At 44.9% G+C, this 19,987-nt stretch overlaps 1 protein-coding gene across 6 annotated transcripts in view; it reads left to right on the top strand.

Annotated features, from left to right (window-relative positions):
* TRPC5 (transient receptor potential cation channel subfamily C member 5) overlaps positions 1 to 19,987 on the top strand; it is a 175,064-nt gene that overhangs the window by 36,290 nt on the left and 118,787 nt on the right. For all 6 annotated transcript variants that reach the window (XM_081897335.1, XM_081897336.1, XM_081897334.1 and 3 more), the window contains one exon: positions 7,903 to 8,301. In XM_081897335.1, the coding sequence (XP_081753461.1) occupies positions 7,924 to 8,301 (378 nt within the window). In that variant the 5' untranslated portion in view covers positions 7,903 to 7,923. The remainder of the gene's footprint in view (positions 1 to 7,902; positions 8,302 to 19,987) is intronic.

The raw sequence follows: 19,987 nt of genomic DNA on the forward strand, positions 1-19,987 counted from the left end.
AGAACCAAGCATCTTGGATAATGGCATTGTCCCAAGTGAATCTCCACCCCTCGTCTCTCCCACTTTCTCATTCCTCATTCTCATCATCTCCTCTAAGGGTGCTGGTACTGTCTTTGAGCTCTTTGCTCTCCTACTTTTGAGGCTTGTCAGGCTCCGGGAGATGGAGGGTCTGGAATGCTTTCTAATGACAACGCTTCAGCCAGCTGCTCTGGCTCTCCCATGATTTCCCAACTTTCCCCTTCATCTGCCTCTGAGCTGCCACCTCCCTCAAACCCCTGTTGCAAATGTATACTGTCTTCCTCTTCCCTGGAAGGATCAGGCTGGGGAGGCAGTCTCCACCATTCCTCCTCTGCCCAGTCCCTGACAGTCCTTCACACAGCACGTAGCTAAAACACAGAGCTCACACCCACAGGAAGCAGTGATGGACACAAATTTGGATGGCTTTAAAAGAAGATTGGACACATTCATGGAGGGTGAGGCTATTGATGGCTACTAGCCACAATGGCTATGCTCTGCCTCTGCCATTGGATTCGTGAATGCTTCTGAATACCAGCTGCTGGAAACTGCAGGAGAGGAGGGTACTTTCGTGCTTGAGTCTTGCTTCAGCAAACTCGTCTTATGTTATTTCCATGGGTGTAGCCAGGATGTTTGTTAGAGGGTCAGGCCTTTTGTAAGGGGGCTATAGCACATTTCTTGGGGGAGGGGCAGAATCTTAGTTAGCTATGTATTTTTATTTGGGGGGGAAGAGGCTACCCCTCCCTGCTCTCTCCCTTGGCTACGCCCATGGTTCTTTGTATAAAAATCTAATAATCAGAGCAAAATCTTAATGCTTTAAAGTAAGCACTGAGGTTCACTAACCATGGCAAGGTGAAAAATAGTGGCTGCAGGGGGTTGGCACAGATTCAATTGATGTCTTGCAGAGGAGTCAATTTCCACTTGCACCCTATGAGCCACACACTGAGAACTTGCATATAGAAGTGCAAATCTACATCTGAATTACTATGGATCAAGAGTCCTAACGCACAGCTCTAAAATTAAGCAGCAGAGCTGAACAAAGGCATGCCATTAATACTCTTACTTTACAAATGAGGAACACTGAATCCGAGAGAGAAATGATTAGCAAAAGGTCAACCATCCCAGAAAATAAACCAAATTAACATACTATTCTTTAACTACTAAAGTAGGGAACCTTTGAAGCTCTACTGAAAATCACCCATGGACCTACCAATAGATCCCAATATACACTCCCCCCACCTATGCTTTACAGAAGAGTTTTTCAAGCTTTCATCCTTCAATGAATCTTTTCCACATTGGCTGATCTATCTTGTGGGACGGAGCTATGAGGCCTCCTGCAACTGGCATTGCTGCAACTTACCTGGACTGGGCTGGAGCAGGGGAGGACATTTGCGAGGTTGGGGTGCACAGGCATATCAACTTGGAGTGCTGGATTGGCTCTGCTGGTGTGCTTGCGCATTCCAAACTTTACCACCTCCCTGCATTGCCTCAGCCCAATTCAAGAAAGCTGCAGCAATGCCAGTGTCCGGAGGGCAGTTCTTTGCCTCTTCCCTACCACACAGAATGCTACTGTAAAAAACCCCAAAACGATCCGTTTCTTGAAATAAATAAGAATACAGTAACCACATTCTGTGTAAAAATTCACTAGGCTGCCGTTCAATATGTACCACTACAATCAAGGCAATTTCATAAGCTGCATAATTTGGGTTTCTTTCTCTCTTGAAATTTCCTCTTCAAGATTTATACTAGAAGCATCAAAGGTGGCTTGCAAGAAGATAGCAATTGCAGGGGAAAGGGTTTTAAAAGTATAATTACAACAAGTGAGAGAGTCCATAGAATAATTTGCAGCAAGTGTTGGGGGGGGGTAGCACTTGCTCCTAACGGTCTTTAACACCTTTGTATTTATTTGGCTTAATATATCCTAAATAAAATCAACATATAAGCTCTGGTTACACAGTTCTTTTTTATTTTTAAGAATAATAAATATTTTAAAAAGCTTTTAAAAAATGATCAAGAAGGTAGAGTGACTCCCCTATGAAGAAAGTAGCAGCATTTGAAATTTTTTGTTTTTGTTTAGAGAAAATACAAGTAAGAGGTAACATAATAGAAGTTTGTAAGATTATGCATGGCCTGGAGAAGGTGTTCAGAGAATAGTTTTTTTCCCCTCCCTCTTTCATGACATTGGAACTTGTGGACATCTGATGGAGCTGAATGTTGGAAGATGCAGAACAGATGAAAGAAAGCATGGCATGTTTCAAATTCTGGGCCCACTGTGGGTTGAAGCCCTGGATGGTATAAATGCATGCTGGCATTAACATGGAGATGTGGGCCAGAGTGCATATATTTTAAGAAACTCAGAAATGCAACCTATAAAATATGTAGATGCAACCCAATTAAATTCAGCAAGGAGAATGCATCCACCGGGCATACAACGGAGAGAAATTGAGATAATCTTACAATATGGATCTTTTCACTGTTGGTCCCCCCCCCCCTTTATTGTAAAGCTTCTGAGTACCATTTTTCTTTCTGGATTTATTTGTTTGACAGTTTGAATAGTTTTAAGCCACTTTGGTTGCCTGCCTGAATTTTAGGGTAATGATGAAGAGTGGATGATGCCTCTTAATATCCAATAGTCAATTGACATCCACAAATCAAGTTCATCATTATTCTCCTTTCAACATGATGGTGATCACTTACCGTAAGTTAAAAGAATTAGGAGTATGACCCAGAGTCCATATCTAAAGCATTGTGTAAGATGCTTACTCCTTACACGAGTATTTTAGATGAAGGTTGAAATTAGATTAAAATGTCTGTCTGCAAATCCCTCATTGTCTAGTCTAGAGCAGCCATTTCTGATCAGATACGTAAGAGTCAACGAGCAGCTTGCATAAGTTCCTTAATGTGAGAGTATCTTGGACATTGCATGTGACTCTTTCCACCTAGCATCAGCTACTCGCAGGAGAGAGAGAGAGCAGCCGCAGGCTATTTTGCAGAGATGAATGAATAATTCACAGCAAAGAAATTCATTGGACAAATTGTGCCCCTTCTGATTCAGTGAGACTCCTCAAGTGCTTCTAGTTAAGCAAGAATGTAAGCAGCGCTGCTTTTGTGGATTTAAGGAGAAAAGAAGAGCCCCATCAAATCAGATCATAGGCATTGATTATGTACAGAAGTGGCCAGTCAGGGAAGCTCACCTGAATGTGGTTAACATCTGACATTCAGAGATACGCTATCTGGAGGCTCTGTCTTCTTACTGCTAGACAGACCTTGCTCTATAGATTTGTCTGACTATTATTTAAAGCCACCAGTCACCACCACCACTGTTTGGCCAGAAAGCATTTGCCCTTCTAGATCAATTGGGCCAGACCACATGTGTGTGAGTGTGCAGTGGCAGACTTGGGTACTATGGCGTCCTGTCCGAGCCCAAAATTTTCCTCACCCTCACCCCTCATGCTGCTTTCCCAAAGCAGCATGGGAAAGTGCTAACTAGGCTTCTCCCTAAATAAAGACACATTTGACTCAAATTTTAGTTTTGGTTTTTGGCAGAATTTAGGCCACAACTTTATTGATTACAGAAAGTTTATGGTTGCATAGGCTCTGGTTTGGCTAGCTCCCTGCACCCTTGCAGGTAGCGCTGACCTAAAGCTCTATCATAGGTCAGCCAAGGGTGAACACCTGAGGTAGGCAGAAAGCCCAGGAACGGACTATGTCCTCTCCCCAGATGCTCTCCTGGACTCAGGCACAGGTACAACTCCCTCTCGGGGGTTGACCAAACCAAGTTGAGTCCCTGGATTCCTTTAACGGAATGCCCTTCACATAGGGATGGCGAGAACGTTCTCCCATCCCTATCACCTGAACCAGAGCCTATCCGCAACCTTACAAGTTGTGACGATTTGCTACGTGGCAGGAGAAACCCAAATGGCAACAGCCAATCAGCCAAGTGGGGAAAATTCCTGCCATGCCCCTGTCCCAATGACAGATGACACACGACGGCATAGCAAGGTCAATCACAAAAACCCTAAATATAGGGAGAGGTGAGCGGCTGTTCCAATGGATGAGCCAAAAAAGGAAACTCTGGGTCATGTGCATAGGCATATATTGGACGCTCGAACCATTTAGACTGCACCCCATTGGCCAGATTAAGCCCAGCAATGAGGGACCTACCAATTGGGTGTTGTGGCTTGTCCAATACAGTCATACCTTGGGTTACAGCTGCTTCAGGTTTGCGCTTTTTTGGGTTGTGGACTGCCAAAACCCGGAAGTACCGGAACGGGTTACTTCTGGGTTTCAGCAGTCGCACATGCGCAGAAGCGCTAAATCACACTTTGTGCAAGCGCCAAACCGCAACCTGTGTGTGCACAGACGCGCAGACGTGGGTTGAGAATGCTGAGAGTTGTGAATGTGCATCCTGGACACATTCACAACCCAAGCGTCCACTGTATACACACCCACAACACAGGAAGTCAGTCTCCAGGTCTCACCACAACACGTGCCCTCTTTGAGGGAGGACACACTTTCCCAAACTTGGGACGTCAGTTGTTTTTGGACTACAACTCCCATCATCCCTAGCTAGCAGGACCAGTGGTCAGGGTTGAGGGCAACTGTAGTCCCAAAACAGCTGGAGACCCAAGTTTGGGAAATGCTGATATAGAGCAAGCAAGAGGACCTTTTTTCTAGGGTTGCCATATGTCCAAATTTTCCTGAATACATCTGGAATACTGCAGTCGGCAGGAGTGTCTGGGTGGAAAACTGGGGAAAGTCCAGGAAAATCCAGATGTATGGCAGCCTATGTTGGCAATGCCGTTTCCCCCACCAAAATAGCTTAGAAACAGCATTTTTTGCAATTTTGCCCAAAAATCTCAACAACTTTTCTGCCTGGATTTTCACTGTTTGAAATATGTCAACCCTACCTCTTTCATCCTAAGGGCCACAATCACTTCAAGGGGTGTAAAGGTAAAGGGACCCCTGACCATTAGGTCTAGTCGTGACCGACTCTGGGGTTGGGGCGCTCATCTCGCTTTATTGGCCGAGGGAGCCAGCGTACAGCTTCCGGGCCACATGGCCAGCATGACTAAGCCGCTTCTGGTGAACCAGAGCAGCGCACGGAAATGCCGTTTACCTTCCCGCTGAAGTGGTACCTATTTATCTACTTGCACTTTGATGTGCTTTCAAACTGCTAGGTTGGCAGGAGCAGGGACCAAGAAACGGGAGCTCACCCCATCGCGGAGATTCAAACCACCAACCTTCTGATCAGCAAGTCCTAGGTTCTGTGGTTTAACCCACAGCGCCACCCGCGTCCCTTGCTCAAGGGGTGTATGCCAGTGGTAATTGGGGCAATGGATGCAACTTACCTTTGGGTATACGTTGCAGTCATGTGAAAGTCAGTGTTTCCTACACATGCACACACATGAAACACACACTCCCATCTCTGCATCTTGCATCTGGGCAAGCAAGAGGCATTATCATATTTCAGTGTGACACTTTGCAGTCAGGCAACTGCACTTAAGATGAGCACAGAGCTTAGATGGTGAGGGGTGTGGCCTGGGGAGTGTTTTGAGGGCCAAACAGGGGAGCCCCCAGTCACATTCCTGAAATAGAAGACTGTCTGCAAAGTAGAGCTTATGGCCATCTCATGCCCAGCTTGAAATGGCAGTTTGTTTCTTCAGGAATTGGACTGGCTCTGCAGCAACTATCTATACAGCGCAGGATTGTGATAACATGGAACACTGATCTGATGTCAGGTGTTGACTGGTGACAATGATCTCATTGGTGGCATGAATGTGAGAGAGTGGTGTCAACTCCAATGTCCCTAGAGCCGTTTTTCCTCTGTCATTTGCTTCCCGCAAACACTCATCTTACCACCTAGTGGAAAACAAAAATGAGAAAGCTTATTCCAAGGGCACCAGCAAAGAGCAATTCTGCTTTGCCACAGCTGGATTTGTTTAGAAGGATCTATGATAGTCCATTTGGTTTGGCCACAACTTAAAGGAAATAACTATGGTACTTAAGGACTTAACTCAATACTCCCTGGAGGTAATGATTCCCTCCACCCGTCTTCCTTCCATTGTACAGACTATCTTGCTTGTTGGTCGGGGACCTTTCATTCCCCAGGCGACCTAATGGATACTAAGAATTGAAATTCAATTTTCAGCTTTTTGCTCAAGGGAAGAGCTTATTTCGGTAGGGAGACCATGGGGAGCCAGTGAAGCTTTTCCTTTTCCTTTTTTTTTTGTATACTCAAGCCATCTTCAGGTTTATTTATAAATTGAGAAAAGAGAGAAGGTTGCACTAAAAATAATTAAACGTGTCAGAATGCAAATAAAATGATTGCAAGGTCACACAGAGCACACTGGGGAAAAGTCAGATCCGGTTCTTCTGGGGAAAAGTAACAAAAGTAAACGTTTGCTCATTAGAGGCGGACTGTGCTAGAACATGGAACTTTGAAGTCATTAGTGCCCATTAGCCACCTTACACCTGTATCTGGCTTGCTCAGGAGGAGGATCTGCCCCAGCTGCTCTAAAACAAGAGGCACTGGGCTTATGCACAATTTATCCACATTACACTCGACATGGGAGTAGGAATCTGCAGCACTGACTGCAAAGTCGGGCTCACTTGAATTGTTATGAGCAAATAATGAGCCAGATTGGACCAGGACTCTACATTAGTCATCTCTAGAATCAACAGTCCTGTGGATCCTGGGATGGCTAACACAGGGGGTCTTCTTGCTACCGTGCACTTTGAATAGAAAGGAGCCAGTCACCCCAAAGCAATGGGATTTGATGACATTCCATCAAGAGTGAATTGTACCTCTGGGAAAATAGCGGGGCTGTTTTCATGTATAAACCAGCTGCCAATAAGCTACTGAGCCTGGTTTTGACTACTGCTTTTGACTTATTAAATCACCATCACCATCACCACCACCACCATCTACCTGGTCCCTGGAACAGCTAGAAGACTTACATAAGTGTCTATGTTAATATAATGTTAATCATATCATGTTGGTGTATACGCATGGCCCCATAGCTCAGTGGCAGGGCACATGTTCTGCACATAGAGCAGGGGTGGCTAGCCTGTAGACCTCCAAATGTTGTCGTGGGGCTATGGCTCCCATTCTCCCTGAACCTTGTCCCACGCTGTGGCTGATGGAGACTGGAGTCCAGCCATGTCTGGTGGGTCACAGTAGTTAGCCACATAGAGGGTCCCAGGTTCAATTCCTTTCATCTCCATTTGACTTTTACCTGAGATCTTGGGGAGTGCTGCCAGTCAAAGTTGGTGGCACTGGGGTATATGTACCAATGTGCTGACTTACTATGGCCAACTATGGCCAATCACATGCCCATTAGTTTTGTGGCTGAGCAGGAATTTTAACTTGGGTCTCCCCAAGTGATGCCCCAAACTCTAGCCCAGGGAAGGGAAACCTGTAACTCTCCAATGCTGTTGGAATTAATCTCTCATCATTCCTGGTCATGCTAGTCGGAGGCTGATGGGACTTGAGGTCCAACAATTTTTAGGGGGCCACAGATTTGCCACCCTTGCTTCAATCAATGTACTACACTGGCTCAGAATTATTAGTTGTATACACGAAGAACCTCCCCTCTCCCCCTCCACTGCAAATCAAGGGGGTGAATGTGCAATATGGGACACACACACACCAAGGACTTTGTGATGAGTTGTAGCTCAGAGGTAAAGCATCTGATGTGCATGCAGAAGGTTCCATAATCAATCCCTGACATCTTTAGGTAGGGCTGGTAGGTGTGGGTGATATCGATGGACCAATTGTCTGACTCAGTATAGTGCTGATCTCTTTGTTCCTGCACAAGATAAGTAAAAAAATTTGTAGCTCCATCTGAAAGAACTGCTCTCTTTCTCCCCCCTCCCCCCATTCAGGTCACCCAGTTGTTATGAACAATGGCTCAGCTGTACTACAAAAAGGTGAACTACTCGCCCTACAGAGACCGGATCCCCTTGCAGATTGTGCGGGCAGAAGCAGAACTGTCATTGGAGGAGAAGGCCTACCTCAGTGCTGTGGAAAAGGGGGACTATGCCAGTGTGAAGCATGCCTTGGAGGAGGCTGAAATCTACTACAACATCAACATTAACTGCATGGACCCTCTTGGACGCAGTGCCCTTTTAATAGCCATAGAGAATGAAAACCTGGAGATTATGGAGATGCTACTGAGCCACAGTGTCTACGTGGGTGATGCTCTCTTGTATGCAATAAGGAAAGAAGTGGTGGGGGCTGTGGAGCTTCTTCTGAACTATAGAAAGCCAAGCGGGGAGAAACAGGTATGTCAAGAATGAAAAGAAATGCTGCATATAATTGTTTGTCTAAATTAAATGGAGGAGAATCCTAAGATAATTCTATGAAGACTGGGCCAAGACCCATCACACCAGTTTTCTGAAAATATTGTTCCTTTGTGAAAATGGAATCTTAATTTTCTGCAGCTTTATTGGGGTGGAGAGAGAAATTCTTCCCAAACCTTAAGGCAGTTGTTTCTACTTAATTTAAGCGAATTTAGGATTGGCACTGGATATTTTGAGTCAAGCGGTTTTCAACTATTCTTGAGGGAAGGGAAAAAGAAATTGTCCCAAAATCCAGGTAGAGAGAGGTTAAATTTATGATAGATTTAAGCATGTAGGGCTTGAAGTTGAGGGATCTCCTTTTAAATTTCTTCCTTTAGTGAAGCATTTGTCTGGCATCCTGTACTTCCTTTTAACGTGAAATAAAGCTGTCCAGTTCTCAGGTATTGCAGATACAGCATTTCCAGGTGAAAGCAAATGAGGAGCATGGGAGGCTGCTTCTGGAGTGTTCAACAACTGGGATGGTTTTCCTGCTGTGATGTAAAAAGGATAGCACTATAATTTTAGATGGGGGGTGGAACCACACTTTTCTTAGGCCACAGGTGGGGAACCTCTGGCCCATGGACCAAATCAGGTCTTCAAGCCCCTCCCCATTTAGGCCAAGACACACCCACCTGCCTTTCATTTAATATCACATACAGTAGCAGATTGCACAGGAAGCATGAAGGTGGCTCAGCTGAAACAGATCTTGCAGACCTTTGAAAATGGGCTCGGCAAGGCTGGACTATCTCCCAACTGCTGGGCCTTGCAAAGGAGCAGGTTTTCTCAGGGAAAGTTGCAGGGCAAACAGAAAACCACTCAGACCAGTGCCTGGAGAGCACGAGGCAAGTGGAAAACCAATAAAAACGTTTTGAAAGGAAAGGAAAGGAAAGGAAAGGAAAGGACTCAGCCCCATGTTTTCCAGGCATAGGACAAGTGGGAGTGTGGAATAGCCTTAAGACTGCAGTGTCATACCCCTTGATTGGGTCGTAATAATACTGTTCACAATGCAGTACATATGTTAGAAGAAAACTCTTCCCCAGGCTTAGGGCTATCCCTTCTCCTATAGACCATGCCTCTGTGCCAGCAGCTGGCCTTGCAGAAAGTTAGGCCTTTTCCTGGCATGGACGTAAGTAGAAAGGAAACTGTCACCTGCTACATTTTTTAATGCCAGACAATTGGCACAGAAGCAGAGCCAAAGAAAGAGGCACATTTATTTAGGCTTCACATTTTTTAAAGAAGAAGATAACAATGCTTTATTTTTCCAGTTGAATTACAATTCTGTTGCATATCATCCAACTTACTGTTGAAAGGTAGTATTTGTAGGGGAAATGGATATGCATAAATATTTAATGCAGTGTTTTACAAAAGCAGAGCAGGAAGATGTGCTTTAGTAAGTAACACATAAGCTTTTAAGATCCATTCCTCTATATGCTGCTTGATTTCCTTCCCCCCACTCTCTACCCTACCAGTTTACTACAACAATGGTGTGTGTGCGGTGAATTTTTTCCTCAGCTAGATAGCAAAATACCTTGAGCCAGCCCTGGGGAGAAATGCATTTCCTCATCATTTTAAGTGCCGAAAAGCTGCCATTTCCTCACCACAGAATAACTTCCTTCAGGGAAGAAATCAGGATTCCTTGCAACAACTAGGCAATTGCAGCGGGGGTCAGGGGGAGCCTGGCATACAAATGTGAACAAGCAAATGGACTGAAGCATGTTTAAGTCTCTTGATATTGTTACAAAAGTCGGGTGCCTGCCCTTCTCTATTTTGAGCAGTGGCATGAACCCATGGGGTCCCAGGCACCCACACGGGGTCTGTGACCCTTTGGAGAATGGAAGACACTGTGGAGACTGTTGTAGCTTTAAGGAATATGGTTTGTTCATCTATTTACACCTTCAGTTAGCATGGAGGGAGTCCACATCTTACAGCATGGCTTGTACCCCACAGCAGCACAAGCAGCCTTCAGCCAGCCTGCCCAAGATGAATCTCAGCTCTTCCTACTGCTCCTTCTTCCACCTTTGTTCCCAGACTCCCTCAAGAACACAGTTACCCTGGCAACCTTTCAAACCCCTGTCTCTGTTCACACCTCAGGGCAGGGGGGGAAGGGGTTCTGTTGTACTGCGAATGGCCCTCTGTTGTCCTTTGATGGCCCTAAGCTCAGCCAGGTTGTTCTGCATAAACTAGCCCAGAACTTCCTCTTCAGCTTGCATTCTCCCTTCATATCCCAAATAAACAGAATTCTAGAATTTATTAATTTCTAGGATTTAGGGGAGTCCCAGAGCCTAGGGCTTGCCAATCAGAAGATCGGCGGTTCGAATCCCTGCGACAGGGTGAGCTCCCATTGCTCGGTCCCTTCTCCTGCCAACCTAGCAGTTTAAAAGCACGTCAAAGTGCAAGTAGATAAATAGGTACCACTCCGGCAGGAAGGTAAATGGTGTTTTTGTGCGCTGCTCTGGTTCTCCAGAAGCGGCTTAGTCATGCTGGCCACATGACCCTGAATCTGTACGCCAGCTCCCTTGGCCAATAAAGCGAGATGAGCACCACAACCCCAGTCAGCTACGACTGGACCTAATGTTCAGGGGTCCCTTTATCCTTTTAACCCTTAAATCTATAACAACATTGAACCCAAATCAGTCTTGACAACAGACAGGAAGGAAGGAAGGAAGGAAGGAAGGAAGGAAGGAAGGAAGGAAGGAAGGAAGGAACTTAGAAATATGCATCAGAACACATTCACTAGGGACTCATCCACTCTTTCATTTGCCCTGCTGCTTTCCCCTGGGAAAACCCATGGTTTAACACTGCATTGGAACCAATGGCAATTGGGTTTCCTGCAGATTTCCATTTGCTCTGATTTAGTGCTAAAAAGTGGGCTTTCCCGGGGAAAGCAGTGAGGCAAAGGCAAACTGCTCAGACCTGTTGCTAGAAAGCATGGGACAAGCGGAAAACTGCCCGGACCTGTGCTGTCTAGGCAAGGATAAGCAGAAGTATGGACAAGCCCTCAGATAAGGATGGGGACCCTGTGGCTGCTAAGATGTTGATGGACTACTACACCTATCATCCCTGACAGCTGGCTGTGCTGGCTGGCACTGATGGGAGTTGGAGGACCACAGGAGTCTTCCCTGCACCAGCAAATTAGAGAAGCAACAGTATTTTAAAAGAACGTAAAGGCTTGCTCAAGGGTCTCCCCTTAAAGTATAACTCATCCTGTATGTGCATCATGCATGCCTATTTACTATGGTTTAAAAATTCAAGGGCAGATGTGGCTACATGGAAGCTAAGCTGTAGCTTACAACTTGGAAGCATGTACAATACGTGAGACTGTGATCTTTCTCTTAAATCCAGACTAAGTTAGTTGAATGGAGATCTCACTAAAATCAACAAGATAGGATAGTCAGTGGGAGAATGCAGGTAACTTAACCCATTTACTGACTTGGAATTTAAACACAGGTGCCTTTGTTTGCCATTTCCATGTGTTCAAGCACATGAACGAATTTTTAAGTGGTTTGCTGAACAATTGATTATGTGTCAACTCAGAAGTAAGTTCCATTGAGTTCAGTGGGGATTGCTTCCAGGCAAGTATGGATAGGATTGCAGTGATTATTATTCTCTTAAATCTTTTTTAAATATATAAAAAAGTTTGAATTTCAGTATTTGAATATTAGTACTTAATTGCTAATATGCATTTGCATCTGCACATATCCAGTAAATGTTGCACATGCTGTTTTAGTATTTGGTAGCATTTACTAACTGATGTGGGGACGCAGGTGGCGCTGTGGGTTAAAGCCTCAGCGCCTAGGACTTGCCGATCAAAAGATTAGCGGTTCGAATCCCTGCGGCGGGGTGCGCTCCCGCTGCTCGGTCCCAGCGCCTGCCAACCTAGCAGTTCGAAAGCACCTCCGGGTGCAAGTAGATAAATAGGGACCGCTTACCAGCGGGAAGGTAAACGGCGTTTCCGTGTGCGGCTCTGGCTCGCCAGAGCAGCAATGTCACGCTGGCCACGTGACCCGGAAGTGTCTCCGGACAGCGCTGGCCCCTGGCCTCTTAAGTGAGATGGGCGCACAACCCCAGAGTCTGTCAAGACTGGCCCGTACGGGCAGGGGTACCTTTACCTTTACCTTTTACTAACTGATGTGCAATGGTAGTTAGTAATTAATAATATTGGAGGGCTGTCATGTAACTGTGTTTAGTAGATGACTATATTTTTACTATAACTAACAATATTTAGAAACTGATATGCAGCCTTATTTTGCCACATTGCAATGCTGCTTATTATTTGATAACTGACAATGTAAGACTTCAATCCTAGCCATGTCCACTCACAATTAAAACCTGTTGAATTTGAGGAGGCTTACTCTCTGCAGGTAAGTGGGGTTGCAACCTTAGGAGATTTCATATTGGTTGTGTGCCAGAACCACCAAGAGATGCCAATAAATTTTTCATTGTGAGAATTTACATTCAAAATGCAAACTAAAATTGTGAAATGTGAAATGTCATTACGATTCTAGCACTACAGGGAGTTGTATTAGGTGACCCTTTGGATCCCTCCCAGCTCTAAAATTATTTGATTCCATGATTCTAAAATAGCCCCATTCTTCTGCCCATAATGGGCTTAAGTGATCACATCAGGAGGGGAAGGGCTGGAACAAGTGCACTAGCTCCACCCCTTTGCCATCTGCTTATTCCCAAGCAGCTGCCTTGCAGTAGACCATGGGTAGGCAAACTAAGGCCCAACCGCCTTCTAAATCCATCCCGTGGACGGTCTGGGAATCAGTGTGTTTTTACATGAGTAGGATGTGTGCTTTTATTTAAAATTCATCTCTGGGTTATTTGTGGGGCAGAGGAATATGTTCATTATTTCCCCCCCAAAATATAGTCTGGCCCCCCACAAGGTCTGAGGGACACTGGACCGGCCCCCTGCTGAAAAAGTTTGCTAACTCCTGCAGACAATCCTCCCTCTTAATCAAGGCTCCTGCATATTTTCCACTACAGTGGTGCCTCGCAAGACGAAATTAATCCGTTCCGCGATTCTCTTCGTCCAGCGGTTTTTTCGTCTTGCGAAGCAAGCCCATTGACAGCTTAGCGGATTAGTGCTAGAGCTGTCAAGCGGCTTCCAGCGATCAGCTGTTAAGCGGCTTATCAGCGGAACAGCTGATAAGCGGCTTAGCGGCTTAGGAAAAGGGCAAAAAAAGCAAAAAACAACGTCGGGGGACGCAAGATTTTTTCGTCTTGTGAAGCAACCCCATAGGGAAATTCGTTTTGCGAAGCGCCTCCAAAACGGAAAACCCTTTCGTCTAGCGGGTTTTTCGTCTTGCGAGGCGTTCGTCTTGCGGGGCACCACTGTACTTTCTATTCAGTTCTACTGCCTGAGTAGGTATAGTGATGGCAACATTACTGGAAAATGGGTTGAGAGTGAGAGAGACAGAGAGAGAGAAAGAGAAAGAGAAAGAGAGAGAGAGAAAGAAAGAAAGAAAGAAAGAAAGAAAGAAAGAAAGAAAGAAAGCGCGCGCACACACACGCACACAAATGTTTGCATGAGGAAGCTCCCAGGTTTAATCCCTAACATCTCTGGTAGGTCTGGGAATGACCCGTACCTTAAACTCTGAGAGTAGCTGCCAGTTAGTGTGGACAACAATGAGCTGGATGGACCAAGGGTCTTGGATAGCTCAGTTTGGCTAGAGCATGGTGCTGATAATGCCAAGGTTGCAGGTTTGATGCCCTTATGGGACAGCTGCATATTCCTGCATTGCAGGAAGTAGATGATCCTCAGGGTCCCTTCCAACTCTATGATTCTAAGATTCTATGACTTGGTATAAGGCAGATTCTGATGTCCATGTATTCAGGGCCCTCAGGCCAGATGACAAGTAAGGTGCAAGCCACAATGTCACTGAGCAGTGATGGATTTAGGGTGGTACAGGCAGTTCCCCCACCTAGGGCGTCAAGCCAAAGGGGTGCAAAATTGAGAAGATACATAATCAATAAGATCCATTTGGGGAATAGGGTCCCATATTGTGAAAGATTACCCAAGTCTGCTCCTGCATTAAACAACATAGCTGGGAAGCAATGTTAGGTCTTTTAGGTAATAACCTGCAACATAACTGAATGCTGGAAAAGGAGTCACAGCCAAACCACTCATTATCTCTCTATGATAATGTGACTCCAAAGACCTATTAGTCACATTCACATATTAAATCCACCCCCCCCCATATGCAACATTGTTGTTGCTGTTATTTAAAATCTGAGGTCTAAACCTATGGAACACAGCGTCCCTTAGGCACTTCCAAATGGGAACAGTTTGTGAATGTCAAACTGTCCAAATCATTCAATATTCCTGACACCCAGAAGCCACCTAGTATTTGTCCCCAGCCCTGTGTTGATCAGACTGGCAAGATAAGCCTAGGAGACACAGCGTCCATTTTGCCTGAGCAGCCATCATCACACTTAGGAGTGGGGGAGAAGCTGGATTTTGTTTGCATTGTAATGAGAAACTATCTAATTTACACTTCTCGAACTATATGAGAACTCAAACACAGCGATCCTTCAAAATTCACACCTCTCAGAATGTTGTGATGTAGTTCTCACACCAACCAATGTGTACAAAAGTATACATACTAGGGTAAATTGTGCAAAACAAAAAAGGCATATATGAGTGAAAATAACATACAATTGTATATATTAGGGAAGATTGCTTTGCAGGAAATTTGTATATTGCTCAAAACTGATACAAAAATGTGTGTTATGCAAATTTTCATGAGAATTTTTTTTTAATTGCAAAAGGAGGTTAACTTAAGATTGGGGTTGGGAAATGAGAAATGGAGAGAACCAGAGCTGACAGATTTCTCCATCCCTACCCCCCCCCAACGATGGATCCTTCCAAAGAAGAGTTTCTAATTCTATGTTATGTATTTTCATGTTTTTATATTGTAAACTGTCCTGTGGTCCTCTGATGAAGATCATTATGGAAATTTATTCACTACTAATAAAAAACCTCCTTGGAGGTTTTTAAGCAGAGGTTGGATGGTCATCTGCCAGGGATGCTTTAGCTGTGTTCCTGCATTGCTAGGCGTTTGAGTGCATTGCAGGGACTTGGCTTTTGCCGTCTCTTCCAGCTCTACACTTATGTGATCTAAGGATTCTATAATCTGTGGAATGTTTGCATTCAGGTCAGTGCATGTTATTATGTATGTAAGTCCCCACATCCTGCTCCCCAGTTGCCAAAATGCACCCCAGTTTCATGGTCTGCAAATGGGACTAAAAATGTGGGAGAAAATCCATTGGGTGTCTTATATGAGCACAACATGACTAGGGATGCAAATGTATGCTTGACAACTTCTGACCCTTCTGCCTATCAGCCTGCTCATCATTTTCCCCAAATTATCAGTTTCCTTTCTTGGAATCAGCTGAAACATGCTCACTGTTGTGCCAAAGAACTGAAGGATTAACTTTATTTAAACACAGAAGGCACGTTTCTTTTTCATTAACAGGATCTGTGGTGTGTGACATTTTGATAATAGTAGTAAATAATCCAAAACAAGCAAAGGAAACATGTGCCAGTTCATCATAACAACCTTGAAGTAGGTTACATATCAAAAGCAACACCTTTCTACCTCACAGTGCAGCCTGTCTGAGGTCTCCTGTATGGTAACAAGGACTTGGTAGCAGGGGAAATCAGATTGCACACCCAGTAGGTGCTCATCATTATTGCCATCTCTTGCAGGCTCTGTGAAAGCACACAGCTATGGACCAAGGTAAAGTATTGCAGGGTTATGTGGGATAGCTTGACAAACTGAAAAATTCAGGAAGGATTTTTTAAAAAAGGACTTCGCCACAGAGCCCAATTAAACTATGGAACTCAGTCCCATAGGAGATAGTTCTAGTATTACAAGAGGGAGAAAAACTTCTCACTGTCTACTTTCTTCACCCTTGCAGAGCATGGAGCCAAGCTGCAAAAGCCAAGCTCATGAGAAGGAGGGGAATACATTTCTCTTATTATTATTTTTGGCCGTTTAAATCCTCCCCTCATGGGAAGGAAAATAAGCATGCCATCTCCATGGCTGGTGCATTCCACCATCACCATCAACAACAACCATTGTCAAAAAACGGGAGGACTTGAATCCAAAGCCTCCCCCAACCTGTATCCCACCTTTCCTTATTGCTGCTGTCTGGGTTCCACTGGTGCAGCGGCAAGTGGCAGAAAGGTTATTCGTTCCCACAACAGGGCGATTAGCAAGAGTAGACCCACCTGCCTGCTTGTTCACTCCTTTCTCTGGGAGCATAGAGGAAGCTCCACTCTGTCCCATGACTGCTAGGATGCCCTTTCAGGGGCCTTAGGTTTTTGCTGTAAGTTACTCAGCCAGGGGTGAGGAACCTCAGGCTCAGTGGCCAAATGTGGCCATCAAGTCTTCTCCACCTTCCCCACCTCTTCCTGAATTTTGCAATGCAGTTCTCCAGCCAAGTAATGCATGCAAAAAAAAGAAAAGAATAAAGAGTAGGAGATATACTAAAGTTTTCATACAAACAAATGTGTTTATGAAAGTAACATGCATTTATTTATTTATTTATTAAATTTATATACCGCCCTATACCCAGGGTATACATAGGTCTCACATAACAAAATCAACATATAAAACCACAAAATATATAATCAAAATAAAAACAACAACCCAATAACTACCCCCCCCAAAAAAACCCACATTTTAAATGGGCATAGGATGTCAATCAGAGGCCTGCTTAAAAAGGAACGCTTTTGCCTGGCGCCTAAAGGTGTACAGTCATACCTTGGGATAAATATGCTTCAGGGTAAGTATTTTCGGGTTGTGCTCCACGGCGACCCGGAAGTAACGGAGCGCATTACTTCCAGGTTTCGCTGCTCGCGCATGCACAGACAGTCAAAATGAAGTGGCAAAATGTGACCTGCACATGCACAGACACACTGTTGTGTCTTACGTTCTGTTCAGGATGCAAACGGGGCTCCGGAACAGATCCCGTTCGCATCCCGTGGTACCACTGTATAATGAAGGCGCCAGGCAAGCTTCCCTGGGGAGAGCATTCCACAGATCGGCAGCCACTGCAGAGAAGGCCCATTCTCATGTTGCCACCCTCCTGATCTCAAGGAGGAGGCACACAAAGAAGGGTCTCAGAAGATGATCTCAGGGTCCAGGTAGGTTCATATGGGAAAGAGACAGTCTTTGAGTTATTGCAGTTCTGAGCCGTTTAAGGTTTTATAGGTCAAAACCAGCACTTTGAATTGGGCCCGGAAACTAATTGGTAGCCAGTGCAATTGGACCAGGATCAGTGTAATATGCTCAAACTGTCCTGCTCCAGTGATAAACCTGCCTGCTGAATTCTGCACTAACTGAAGTTTCCGAACCGTCTTCAGAGTCAGTCCTACGTATAATGTAATCTGACCTTGAGGTTACCAGAGCATAGACAACAGTAGTTAGGCCATACATGCCCAGATAGGGGTGTAGCTGAGCCACCAGCTGAAGCTGATGGAAGGCACTCTGGGCCACTGAGGCCACGTGAGCCTTGAGCGACAACAAAGGATCCAGGAGTACCCCCAAGCTACAAGCCTGTTCCTTTGGGGGAAGTGTAACCCCATCAAGAGTAGGCCACCTCCCAGACATCTGGTCTAGGGAACCACCCACTAACAGTGCCTCAGTCTTATCTGGATTGAGTTTCAGTTTGTTGGCTCTCATCCAATCCATTACTGAGGCAAGACACTGGTCCAGGACGTTGACTGACTCACCTGCAGTTGTAAAGGAGAAATAGAGCTGAGTGTTATCAGCATTCTACTGACAATGTACTCCAAACCTCCAGATAACCCAACCCAGCAGTTTCATGTATTATAAATACATTATATTAATGGAAATTGCATACAAAAATACATAAGTTAGGAGAAATCAGGGCTAAACGCTGGTGAATTTTCATCAGGATTTTTTTTGGGGAGGGGATTTAAACTGGTGTGGAAATGTGAAGAACTGATATAAAAATTGGGAAAAACATGAAACTGAGAGAAAAACTTGGTGACTCTGGTGCTTGAGGCAACTCGTCCAAACACGTTATGATTGTTTTTGTACCATGTTGCCACTTGGGCACATTGAACACAGTTCTCTGAGAAAGTTTCTGCAATAGCTAAGATGATTCACATGAGAGTAACTATAACAACCAGGTGCACCACTTAGCTTGAATTAGAGGTGCTTGACAAGAAAAGGAAGAAGAAATTTTGTTTGTATCTGAAGCCAAGAAATCCATGAGTGAACAAAAGGCCATTTGAGGGGAGCTCCAGAGGTTCTTCATCAAAAGAGTCCTCAGGGCTCACATTATGGTAGATTTCTTTTTTGGAGAGGGGACTTTTAATTTCCAATATCCTCATGCAGAAGGTCCCAGGTGCAACATCTCCAAGTAGGGCTGGGAGAGGCTCCTGCCTGAAACCTAAGAGAACAGATTTCCATCAGGGTGGACAATTATGAGCTAGGGCTTACCCACAGTTACCTTTCCTTTGCTCTTTCCAGACATGGTCTGCGATTTAAAGTTCTGTGTCTGGGTGCCCTGGAGCGGTGTTTCCCAAACTTGCGTCTCCAGTTACTTTTGGACTACAATTCCCATCTACCCTGGCTAGCAGGTGCAATGTCAGGGGTGACAGGAACTGTAGTCCAAAAGCAGCTGGAGACCCAAGCTCTGGAGCTTCCCCCATGAAAACCTGTGTGGAGCAAATAGCAACCCACAGAAAACCAAAATTGATGTTTGCTCTGATTGAGCACTTAAGAGTGGGTTTCCTCAGGGAAAGCTTAGGACAAAAAGCCACACAAGTGCTCAGACGCAGAGCTTTTAAGAGCAGACCCTTGACTGGAAAGAGTGGAAGAAAGGTAAGTCTAGCACACAATGAGAATATGTCCTATCTCCTGTGTAATAGTGGAGAGGACTCTGTGGTGCCCTTCAACTTTTGAGTCCTAGCCACCCCTCTCTCATCTCTCACGGGAAGGTCTGTGACTCAGTGGTAGAGAACATGTTTCAAATGCCAAATGTCTCAGGTTCAATCCTCGGCATCTCCAGGTTGGGCTGGGAATGTTCCCTGTTTGAAACCATGGAGAGGGGCTGCCAGTTAGCATGGACAATACTGAGCTAAATGGACAAATAGTCCAACTTGGTATAAGGCAGCTTCCTACATGGGCCTGTTTCAGGCACGGCCACTTTCTGAGGGCAGGTGGATTGCTATTATCGGTGGGGCTTTCCCTCTGCTTGTGGAATATTCTTCCTAAAAGTGTTTTCCTGGCACTTACTTGATTGGATTGTTGCCGCCAAGTATAGACAGTTTCATCATACCAAGCTTTAAAGGGCTTATGTTATTTTATTCCTGCAATTTATTCTTTTTAGTCCTGCTTTTCCACCTGCTTCACATAGTTTGCATGTTAATGTTTTAGTGTATAAATGCCGAAGCTCATACTCTTACTTCTTCTGCCTTTGAAGTTGGCCAGTGTTCCACCAACTTTCTGCACGTACCTAATTTATAGAGGATAATCTTACACTCCAGGAGAGGATAATCTTTTTTCAGCCCATGAGTCACATTTACTTTCTAGGCAAAAACAGGTGGAGCAAAGAATCCAAATTGTAACTTTGCACAGCAGGCTAG

This window comes from Podarcis melisellensis (assembly GCF_964234715.1).
Source record: "Podarcis melisellensis genome assembly, chromosome: Z".
Taxonomy (NCBI): Eukaryota; Metazoa; Chordata; class Lepidosauria; order Squamata; family Lacertidae; genus Podarcis; species Podarcis melisellensis.